Source organism: Schistocerca serialis, chromosome 3, assembly GCF_023864345.2.
Source record: "Schistocerca serialis cubense isolate TAMUIC-IGC-003099 chromosome 3, iqSchSeri2.2, whole genome shotgun sequence".
NCBI lineage: Eukaryota > Metazoa > Arthropoda > Insecta > Orthoptera > Acrididae > Schistocerca > Schistocerca serialis.
Genome location: NC_064640.1, coordinates 872,881,590 through 872,894,327, shown reverse-complemented (window position 1 = coordinate 872,894,327; position 12,738 = coordinate 872,881,590). Strand labels below are relative to the sequence as shown.

Sequence of the window (12,738 nt, the reverse complement as noted above, 5' to 3'; positions counted from 1 at the left end):
ACACTACTTAACCTAAATTATCCTAAGGACAAACACACACACCCATGCCCGAAGGAGGACGCGAACCTCCGCCAGGACCAGCCGCACAGTCCATGACTGCAGCGCCTGAGACTGCTCGGCTAATCCCTCGCGGCAATAATGTTATAAGCCAGAGAGATGAGGCCTGCTTTGGTTCAGTCTTAGACTGTTAAAAGTCGATTTTACCGACCAATTTGAGGTCATTTTTGGGAGATTTTCCACATTCATCCGGTAGAGTGCTGGCCCTGGGTTATGCCTCTTCCAACCAACCTAAAAATATACCTTTCAAAACTTATTTTATTCAACTTTAGCTAGGCCAGTAAAAATTAAAAGGCAAGACGTTAAACCCACAACGCGCATCTGTTCCAAACGGAAGCGACGTACTCAGAATTGAGAAGCCAAATATTTGTAACAAACGACGAATTACAAATGTCATTGCTTCTCGTTCCACTCGCAGCAATTTAAGATGTACTCTTAGGTTCCTGCCTAGTCACACACTGGGAAATCGCCACATAATCGGAAATATACAGCCAAATATTTATTTCATTTTTCGTTTTCTCATCAGATGGAAATATGAACATCGAATATTGCAGGACATACTTGTATTAAATTCAGAAGAATGTTCCAGAATGTGTTAATAGTGGCTAAGATGAAAAAAAAAGTTAATACATAGTGAGACATGCACCTCCAATACCAATCCCTCTGTCACTGTTACCGAGGAGGTTGCCCATTACGCTACGCGGAAGTGGAATTTTTTCGTTCTCTTGTCTTGGGTATCACCGTTTCTCTTCAAGGCTTATATCTTTGATGCGTCACTAACTGAGATTTAATGATATGGGTGACGTCTTTGTGATAAATCTTCAATGCACCGCTACCTTGGAACGGCATACTGTAAATTATAGAACAAAACAGCTAAACGTGCCAAAATAAATATGGCGTCTGCCGCATTGAGTCACTTCCATTTGGAGCAGGTGCATGTTATAGTTTTGTCGTCTTCACATTAAAAATAGAAAACAAAGAAGTAATTGAATAAATCCATCAGTGTGCTTAAATGGGAAGCTTCGTAACCAAACAAAGTGTTGTGTTATATGTCGCCAAACGTGAAGAAGTGTTTTTTAAAGTTCATCCTATTCCCTCTTTCTACACGTCGTGGAACATTAAAGTGGTAGTTTTTATTGCTTACTTTTGTTGATATGCAACAGGATATTCCCAATCGTTCCGAATTTTTGTGTTTCAGATTTTTAATAAACAGGATGTTACAAAAAGGTACGGCCAAACTTTCAGGAAACATTCCTCACACACAAATAAAGAAAAGATGTTATGTAGACATGTGTCCGGAAACGCTTAATTTCCATGTCAGAGCTCATTTTAGCTTCGTCAGTATGTACTGTACTTCCTCGATTCACCGCCAGTTGGCCCAATTGGAGGAAGGTAATGTTGACTTCGGTGCTTGTGTTGACATGCGGCTCATTGCTCTACAGTACTAGCATCAAGCACATCAGTACGTAGCATCAACAGGTTAGTGTTCATCACGAACGTGGTTTTGCAGTCAGTGCAATGTTTACAAATGCGTAGTTGGCAGATGCCCATTTGAGGTATGGATTAGCACGGGGCAATAGCCGCGGCGCGGTACGTTTGTATCGAGACAGATTTCCAGAACGAAGGTGTCCCGACAGGAAGACGTTGTTCGAAGCAATTGGTCGGCGTCTTAGGGAGCACGGAACATTTCAGCCTATGACTCGCGACTGGGGAAGACCCAGAACGACGAGGACACCTGCAATGGACGAGGCAATTTTTCGTGCAGTTGACGATAACCCTAATGTAAGCGTGAGAGAAGTTGCTGCTGTACAAGGTAACGTTGACCACGTCACTGTATGGAGAGTGGTACGGGAGAACCAGTTGTTTCCGTACCATGTACAGCGTGTGCAGGCACTATCAGCAGCTGATTGGCCTCCATGGGTAGACTTCTGCGAATGGTTCATCCAACAATGTGTCAATCCTTATTTCAGTGCAAATGTTCTCTTTACGGATGAGGCTTCATTCCAACGTTATCAAATTGAATATTTTCACGATCAACATGTGTGGGCTGACGAGAATTCGCATGCAGTTGTGCAATCACGTCAACAACACAGATTTTCTGTGAACGTTGGGGCAGGCATTGTTGGTGATGTCTTGATTGAACCCCATGTTCTTCCACCTACGCTCAATGGAGCACGTTATCATGATTTCATACGGGGTACTCTACCTGTGCTGCTAGAACATGTGCCTTTACAAGTACGACACAACATGTGGCTCATGCACGATGGAGCTCCTGCACATTTCAGACGAAGTGTTCGTACGCTTCTCAACAACAGATTCGGTGACCGATGGATTGGTAGAGGCGGACCAATTCCATGGCCTCAACGCTCTCCTGACCTCAACCCTCTTGACATTCATTTATGAGGGCATTTGAAAGCTCTTGTCTACGCAACCCCGGTACCAAATGTAGAGACTCTTCGTGCTCGTATTGTGGACGGCTGTGATACAATACGCCATTCTTCAGGGCTGCATCAGCGCATCAGGGATTCCATGCGACGGAGAGTTGATGCATGAATCCACACTAACTGAGGATATTTTGAACGTTTCCTGTAACAAAGTGTTTGAAGTCACGCTGGTACGTTCTCTTGCTGTGTGTTTCCATTCCATGATTAATGTGATTTGAAGAGAAGTAATAAAATGAGCTCTAACATGGAAAGTAAGCGTTTCCGGACACATGTCCACATAACATATTTTCTTTCTTTGTGTGTGAGGAATGTTTCCTGAAAGTTTGGCCGTACCTTTTTGTAACACCCTGAATATTTTGTGAAAATATTGTTCTGATATTTGCAAGCCATTGGTTACCCTCGACGTAAATATAGTTTCAGACTTATTCATATTAATAATGGCAAAAGATTTCGGAAATACGAAAGCGTCCGACCCATGACGTCACAAATATGGCGGAAACTAAAACACACACTTTCCACAAGAAGCCTAATGACACTAACGGGACAAGCGCGGGAAATGGGATGTTTTGGGTGGGGGGCAAACTAAATATAAACAAATTTAGACGCCTTGCGTAGCTACAACGTGTAAGTGAAGACAGCCATGCATGAATACCCACCCACCTCCCCAGGAGTCGTAACCCCTGCAACCCATAGAAGATAAAGATGCTTCAGTAGCTGATTAGTGTTTTTTGTCTTTTTAAAAAAAAAATCTCACGGGATAGAACGAACAGATCAGAAAGATAAATATAATAAACTAAAACAGAAATTCGAGGAAACAGATAATTAAAATAAGTAATAAGTGTTTTTAAATTTAAAAAAAAATCTCACGAGATAGAACGAACAGATCAGAAAAGTAAATAAAATAAGATAAAACAGAACTGGAGACAGCCACACTCAAACCAAACTCCGCGCCGTCATGACGTCACACACGACAACACCCTTACGTCACGGGTCAAAGCCGACGCGTGGGATCGGACGCTTCTGTCGACCCAAGATTTCATACACTATTGGAGTATGCATGCCGTTTTGGTATCAAAGTGCTCCACAATAACAGTTGTCTTACAAAGTTGACAATTATCAGTCATTTCTGATACTGTTAGTTTTGTTTACTTCCGACACGTTCTCAAACTCTCCGAATCAGTTACATGAAAAACTGGCCATTTTAGAGTTTTGATTCCTCTTGGAAAAATTTCTAGAGTCGTCCATGCCTTCAACGTGGATAGTTAGCTTTCTTTTCTGAGAAGGAGCTGTAGGTAGGACTCGTAATGCACTGAGAACTGCTTCATAATTCTATAAAAAAAAAAAGATTCTTAGATAAAAGTGTTTCCAATTGTTCTCATTTAGTCATTAGTTTGTAGTTTAATAACGCCTATGAAAACTAAATGTCATTTATCGATTTAAAAATAAGCGTTCAAAGAAAATTATTTTTTAATCTGAAGTTTAGTTAGACTCTGATATCGATGTTCTGGTCCAGCCAGGTCGAGGGTGTTGTGGAAATGTTCTACCCTACCGCTTCAGCCGAATGTGCTTACAAAAATACACTGTTAATCGCAGAGAGTCTTACTCCCAAAATTCTTAGCACACAAGTTCCAATATGAGTTGAGAAACACATTCCTTGCTCCAACATACAGTTGGTTTGATGATCACAGTTGTAAAATTATAGAGATTCAGCTCTACACAAACAGGTGTCGAGATTGTTACTACCCACAACATGAATCTGATACACACTGTAACCTCAGTCCCACACCGTATTATACCTCGATAATTATAAATATAGATCTCAACTGTACTTCCCTGACTGAATTCTGTATCTGCAGTTCTCTGTTCCCATTCGTTAGTGTGCAGACTATTTATTTGTCTCTCCTAAGAATCGTGTGGCGGGGATTTTCTCTGTTATTGTACAAGTTATATTTGTAATCCCAAACAAATATGGCCCATTGCATGTTTCATGCCAAGCTCAGTGCCAATGGGAAATACCAGTTTTATATGCCAATTCGATAGAACAACCCCCAAGTATTTTAGAGCGATATTCGACTTGACATATATCACTTGTCATAATTTTTGCTGCTTCTTCTTTATCTGACTTGCCCTGTCTCATGTGCCAGCCCTTTGAGTGGAATATGCTTGCTACTGACATAAAGCAACAGTTGCAAACCCACTGATGTAAACCAATTACTGTGTTAAAATATATTATGTGTGCTACAGTTATTATTATTAAAATCCTCGGTGTGCTATTTTGAATGTAGAGCTGATTGCAAATTATATTTTGATTTTGCACCTGTGCAGCTGTAATACTAGGTTGCTGCTGGAGTTTTGGTTACTCTTAATTTTTCTGCTCATGTTAATAGGTGTCATTGCCCAAATAGCACACCACTAGACTACTTTCAGACTGTTACATTTACTTGTTTTGTGTTGAAAGATTTAACACTACACAGATCATTTCATTTATTACACAATATTGGCCCTGTAAAAGACACACATTAATATACAACACAGTTTCATTACTTGTTGATCCAAAGACACGATAGCAGAAGTGCTGTTGACCTCTTTTTGATACTCAATTAAATACAGACGTATGTAATTGTAACACATGCCTTTCACCCTACTGAATGAACATATAAAATGCCACTTAATTTTTTCTATGCAGTTTTAAGAAATGTTATAATTTTATAATCATGTTTAATAAAAATTAAGCAGTGTTGGAAATGTTACTTAAATGAATTATATTTCTGAAAAATATTGCACACCGAATTAAATATAGGTTCCACTGACCCTCCAAGAAAGTGAAAGAACAAAGAGAATTCTGTAAGGAAAAAATGCAATAATACCACTATGACACTCGTTCCAAAATGGAGACTTCTAGATCTCAGGCAATATATTTTATGTTTAAGATCATCTCATACATACATGCAGAGGACTGCAAGCTAATGATTGTCTCATTTACAGGTCTGTTAGCTGTTGTGGTGGCTGTAGACGGACTCAAAGCAACGGCGCTTGTCCTCGGAAAGGTGAAACCAAAGTCTACTGAAGCTCCGCCAACTGACACACCCCTTGATGAAGTAAGTTTGTACTGATTTTGTGGTCACATTACATAGATTACCATGAAGAGATAAAAATTTTATGCCTGTTCATTCACACATGTGTAATTTGATACTGCATTTTAGTTCTATTTATTGGTACTGGTAGTGAGAGTAAAAGACCCAAATTAATGAACCATTTATTGTAGATCACTCAGAAAACCTTTAAGATATAGTTGTTCAGTTAGTTGCCTACATTCCATGTCTTCAAGAATTGTAAGATACTCATAGCTAAAATATTTTTAAAAAGGGCTAAAATGCAGTTACCATTACTGTCATCAGTTATGTATGGTAGTTGCTGAATATCTTTTTAACACAGACATGAAAAAACAAGTAAGCTGAGTATTATTTCATCAAAGGTTACTGCTATATCGAACTGAATAATGTTTTGTGTCAAACATGTCTGATGAACTCAAAAAAATTACTACACTCCTAAAGATGACAAAATTACATTCTTAATTTTGTGCTCATTTGATAAATGGACTTCCTCATCCACTGGCATCCACACCTACATGATTACTCCACAATTAACACTTAAGTGTTTGGCAGAGGATTGACGGAACCATTTCTGTCTATTTCTGAACCATTTCTGTCTCAGATAGCATTTGGAAAAAATGAACACCTAAATATTTTATTAAGATGGCCATTTCTCCCTGTGCAGTCAAAAGAATAGTTTGACATTCTGAGGAGAAACTCGTCACTACAATATCTGAAATAACTGCCATATGAAAGACAGTGATTTCTTCTGAACTATGTTGAATAAGAAATATGAAAGAAGGTGTCTGTAAAGGAAATATGTGTTTCATGCAGCTGTATTTTGTTATTTAATGTTTTCCAAAATGCCTCTTTAAATACGTGTAGCCCAAAAGAATCTTCTCAGTATCATGTATAGATGGAAGGTATTTCCCAACAATTGAGTTCAGCTCCAGTCATGAAATCAGGAAATGAGATATTTGCAAGCAGTTCATTGGAAAAAAGTTTGGTAGTCAGGTGAGTTTCTCATCATTCAAATTAAGATTTGACCCCAATGGATAACAAACTAATATTTTATGAATCAGTGGAAAGACACACAATGGCTGATAGTACACACTGAAATAGATCGGTGAGAAAAGTTGAAAATTTGTGCTAGACCAGGACTCAAATCTGGATTTACCACTTCTCATGAGTGAGTGATTGCCTTACCACAGTAGCCATCCAGACATGGTCCATGGCTGATACAATTTTCCAATTTTCCAACTTATAATCACAATACTGACTCATTAATCCTCCATATTCACAGTATTCACTCATTCCTGTAAGAGTTCGAGCACATGTGTGCATCTATACAGAAAGGATTACTGGGGCTGCATGTATATATAATACACTCCTGGAAATTGAAATAAGAACATCGTGAATTCATTGTCCCAGGAAGGGGAAACTTTATTGACACATTCCTGGGGTCAGATACATCACATGATCACACTGACATAACCACAGGCACATAGACACAGGCAACAGAGCATGCACAATGTCGGCACTAGTACAGTGTATATCCACCTTTCGCAGCAATGCAGGCTGCTATTCTCCCATGGAGACGATCGTAGAGATGCTGGATGTAGTCCTGTGGAACAGCTTGCCATGCCATTTCCACCTGGCGACTCAGTTGGACCAGTGTTCGTGCTGGACGTGCAGACCGCGTGAGACGACGCTTCATCCAGTCCCAAACATGCTCAATGGGGGACAGATCCGGAGATCTTGCTGGCCAGGGTAGTTGACTTACACCTTCTAGAGCACGTTGGGTGGCACGGGATACATGCGGACGTGCATTGTCCTGTTGGAACAGCAAGTTCCCTTGCCGGTCTAGGAATGGTAGAACGATGGGTTCGATGACGGTTTGGATGTACCGTGCACTATTCAGTGTCCCCTCGACGATCACCAGTGGTGTACGGCCAGTGTAGGAGATCGCTCCCCACACCATGATGCCGGGTGTTGGCCCTGTGTGCCTCGGTCGTATGCAGTTCTGATTGTGGCGCTCACCTGCATGGCGCCAAACATGCATACGACCATCATTGGCACCAAGGCAGAAGCGACTCTCATCACTGAAGACGACACGTCTCCATTCGTCCCTCCATTCACGCTTGTCGCGACACCACTGGAGGCGGGCTGCACGATGTTGGGGCATGAGCGGAAGACGGCCTAACGGTATGCGGGACCATAGCCCAGCTTCATGGAGACGGTTGCGAATGGTCCTTGCCGATACCCCAAGAGCAACAGTGTCCCTAATTTGCTGGGAAGTGGTGGTGCGGTCCCCTATGGCACTGCGTAGGATCCTACGGTCATGGCGTGCATCCGTGAGTCGCTGCGGTCCGGTCCCAGGTCGACGGGCACGTGCACCTTCCGCCGACCACTGGCGACAACATCGATGTACTGTGGAGACCTCATGCCCCACGTGTTGAGCAATTCAGCGGTACGTCCACCCGGCCTCCCGCATGCCCACTATACACCCTTGCTCAAAGTCTGTCAACTGCACATACGGTTCACGTCCACGCTGTCGCGGCATGCTACCAGTGTTAAAGACTGCGATGGAGCTCCGTATGCCACGGCAAACTGGCTGACACTGACGGCGGCGGTGCACAAATGCTGCGCAGCTAGCGCCATTCGACGGCCAACACCGCGGTTCCTGGTGTGTCCGCTGTGCCGTGCGTGTGATCATTGCTTGTACAGCCCTCTCGCAGTGTCCGGAGCAAGTATGGTGGAACTGACACACCAGTGTCAATGTGTTCTTTTTTCCATTTCCAGGAGTGTATATATATAAAAAAGCATTCGTTTTGTTTGCAAGCTGAAACACCATTTAAAACTAAAAAAAGGGGAAAGCTAGAAAAGTTAGAAATTTCAATTTGCTCTATGGTCCAGTTTTTTTCTTCAAAAATTGCAAAGACTTTTTTCATTAAACACTTTAATATCTCCAACACAAAAGTACTACAGTACCCAGTCATTATCACCTATACTAAAGATGATTGGGTTGAATATGCAAATGGCTTCATAGCAGTCAGTCCCAGGATTTTTATGTCAATTATCACTTCTTTTGGTGCTGGCAATGTTTCTTAATGTGAAAAATTGAATTGTACTGTGGTCTGGGGTCCATGTTAAACTGAGGAGGGTAAGGGCATTACATTTCCTATGGAATCATATGTAGTAAAGAACTGTTGTGGTTAGACCAATTTTCATTTTGATGACAACCTTAAGTTCTTTTTACCTCCTTTGTCACACACAAAGAATAACTTTTACAAACTTACACATGTATTCCTCTATTCTGTTTTGTATGTAGGTATGTATGTATGTATGTTCTATATGACCTGCTTACTAACTTACAAGACCAGGATCTGACTCAAAGACTGAATTTGCACACTGGATTAAAGGCAATTGTTCTGGTACATCATCCAGTTCAAATGCTGTTTTTAGGCAGTTTCCCAAGATCATTTAGACAAATGCCTTGTTGATTTCAGTTCTCCCATTCAGAAAACAGTATACACAAAAAGTTAAAGTAGAAATCTGCACAGAACTAAATTTACACAGTTCACTGATGGGTAGTGCACACAACTTTGTTTCCTTAAGCTAATTGATGACTGGGCTGCAGGAAAGGCATGTGATCATGACATTTGAAAGTAAATTATGGACATGTCATTAAAATTAACAAAAGTGAACCTCATGACCATGGGACCATTACTAGTGAGAAGAACACTGAGCATCTAAAAATTCATAAACACAACATGATCAGTGAAACACAAAAGAATTCAGTTTTTTAGCTAAGATCCCTCTATCTTCACAAAGTGTGAGAGCTCTGCAGAACAGCATGTAAAGTATGTTTCTCACTTGGCATTAAATGTGTGTGTGTGTGTGTGTGTGTGTGTGTGTGTGTGTGTGTGTGTGTGTGTGTGTGTGTTTTTTGACACTCAATTAATTGTTTCATTTTGTAGATCCTATAAACGGAAATAGAATTGAATGCCGTATACAGACAACCTTGCATCATTTATGGACAGCAGTTCACTGTAAGAAAGCTTTGGTTAGAATGCTGGTGTAACAAAAACTAACTTTGGTGTTTAGCTTGGATAAAATAATATGGTGTGTACTTCATCTACATACATACAAACATCAAAGTTCATGACAGACAGTGGTTAGTTTATTGTACTGTAAGATACAAACAACAGCAAGGCCACAATGAACTCAAGTATGTTCTCCTTCCACAAACAAATGAACAACAGCTGAGAACAACAATCCAGGTACTGATACAAGCAGTTGCTGACAATAAGTATGTGGATGAGTGCCTGCTGCACTGTGCTTATAAATAGAGGGGCCCTGGTAGATAGCTCGACAGATACCGTGCCATGTGCACAAGTCACGTGTGCTATTGGCAGAATATTAGAAATGTAGTGTGCCAGTGATCTGGTGCTGCATTGTGTGTCCAAGTATTACATACAGGGTTACAGCACCCCTCCCCCCTTGGGGAAAGGATGCCTCACCAATGCAGGTGACACGCATGACCTCTGCAGCAGACACCACAGGTGATGATAGCAATGGCAGGTGGTAGTTCTGGGCCAGAACCAGTGAGTAGGAGGGTGGGGGGGGGGGGGGGGTGAGAAGTTAAGCGACCATGGACACATGCAGTGGCCACTACCCGGTAAAGTACCATAAGAAAATGCTGATGATGACGGCGCTGGTAACATCTCGACGTCTGATCCCTAGACATGGTGGATTGTGCTGTCAGTGAAGGGAATGGCCACTCGGTCACCAGGGACACTGGTGTTGGAGGATCAGAAGGTGCTGGTCTAGCTTGCCAGGGAATTGGGAATTGCCAGTGGGAGTGAAGCATTGCACAAAGGTGTGGCAGTAGGTGCCAGGGGCTAACCCCAGAAAAGAGGCAGGAGGCAGTGACATCCAGAACGAGGGCAGGTCCACCCTTGCAGCAGAGTTGCTCCACAAAGATGGGACAGGCTCTGAAGAAGAAAGTGGAGGCAGTGGTGGTGGACCCACAGCCCTCAGCATGGTGGGAAGGTGCAGCTGGTTGTGGTGGTGCACCACCACCCCATCACTGGGGTGCACCATATGGAGGCAGAATCCTCAGCAGCTGTGGACCATGGCTTGCATCCACTTCAGTGAGTGATTGAGCATCCCAAGTCAAGACTGTGAAGCCAGTTTCAAACCATGATGATGGAGCAGTGTTGGCAGGGCAGCATGAGCAGATGCAGGAGGGTGTGTAGCTGGTGATCACACAGCATCCAAGGCCAAAGTACACTCTACCACCAGCATAAACCTGTAGGAACTCAAGAAGCATGTCAAAGTGTCATCCATGGAGAGGTCCATGACATACTTCATTTGAATCTTGAATGTGTGGATGAGATGTTCAACCTTGCTGTTAGATTGCGGGTGGAAAGGAGGAGCAGTCATGTGGTAAATGCCTTAACACACACAAAAGTTTTGGAAGGCCTGAGAGCCAAACTGTGGACTCTTATTTATCAAAGGCATATAAGGTGATCCTTCAACAGAAAAAAAAATTGTGGAGAGGGCTTGAATTATAGCTACAGCTGAGATTGAAGGACAGTGGATAATATATGGAAATTTGGAGAAAGCATCAACAACTAAAAACCAATAAGAATTTATGAAGTGTCTCATAAAAACAACAGACATGTTCCCTTGGACACTGTGGTGTGGGCCATGGAGAGAGTGTCACTCATAGCACCACCTGTTGGGTAGCACAGTGAGGACAGGCTGTTACAAGATGTACATGCCAATGGACCAATAATTTGGTATGCAAGACCCGCCCCCCTTCCCCCAATATCCTTGATGTAGGAGCTGAAGCATATACCATCATAGGGTGCCCAGGATCACAACCCTAGGTGACAGCCCGCCTTTAGCTAAGAGAACAAAATCATAAAATACTGTACAGCAGTGATGGGGCAAAGTAGTTACACAAAGGACCTGAAGACTTATCTGGAGGCCTCTACAGCTGAATGAGGGAAGGCTGATTGAGGTGAACAATTTGAGGCAAAACTGGATTAGCAGTGACAGCTTCTGTGAACCAGGAGCTTGTAATAGGAAGCTCTTCCATTGTATATTGTGCCTCAAATCTTAGGTGTTAACAAAGGAGTTTATGCTGATCAAAAGTAGGATCCAGTCCCATTGGAAATAAAGACCGTGCATTGACATTGGCATGCTGTGCAGTAATTTGAAAATGTATTTTATAGCTGTAGCAAGTCAGAAACAAGGCCCAAAGCTGGAGGTGATATGCTTTGTTGGGCAATGAAGCAGAAGGATTAAATAATGAAACCAAGAGCTTCTGTTCAGTAATGAGTTGCTACTATGACCCATACAAGAAGACACCAATAATTTATAAAGTAGAGAAGTAACTTTCTTTGGGCATTAGGAACCATCCTCAAATCGATGTGGGAGAACAGTCCCAAGTCCATACTTGAGAGGTGTCTGTAGCCAAAACCAAGTGGTGACCGGGATAGAAAGCAGCCATACAAGAAGTAGAATGTAATTTAGTTTTCAAAAGTGTGAATGTCCACTGGCAGGCTGATAAACACTAAAAAGGAACATTCTTGTGGGTGGGGATGTGATGGGCCAATGTGGCTGCACCAAGAATAAATTAGTGATAGTAAGCAATTTTAACTAAAAATACTTGGTGTTATTTGACATTTACAATGTGAGGCAAAGCTGTGACTATGGCAACATGATGACGTAAAGGTGTAACATCATCCTGAGAAACCTCAAACCTCAAACCCCAAATAAACAATGGATGGCTGAAAAAAGTGTGAATTGGTCAAGTTGCATTTCAACCCTGTCGGCAGAAGCGGAATGGAGCTTATTTGAAACAAGGGACTGATGACCTTGATGTTTGGTCCCTTAAACCTTTGAACAAAAGGTGCTGATATTGGTGCAATCAAAATGCCATGTTAATTATAAGGAGAAGTTTAGAATCTTCATTGAATGGAAGCTGTAAATGTTTTTTTTTTTTTGGAAGAGGGGGGGGGGGGGGGGCGGGGTGGCTTGCCTCTGGTGCGAGTTTAGACAATAACTTGTCTGGATGGGGGCAAAGGGTAGGTGGCAATGATAGATTGAGTGTTAACTGAAACTTAAAGGTC

General features: G+C 42.0%; 1 protein-coding gene across 3 annotated transcripts in view; it reads left to right on the top strand.

Moving 5' to 3' along the window:
* LOC126471063 (proteoglycan 4-like) overlaps positions 1-12,738 on the top strand; it is a 374,497-nt gene that overhangs the window by 282,169 nt on the left and 79,590 nt on the right. For all 3 annotated transcript variants that reach the window (XM_050099130.1, XM_050099129.1, XM_050099128.1), the window contains exon 3: positions 5,487-5,599. In XM_050099130.1, the coding sequence (XP_049955087.1) occupies positions 5,487-5,599 (113 nt within the window). The remainder of the gene's footprint in view (positions 1-5,486; positions 5,600-12,738) is intronic.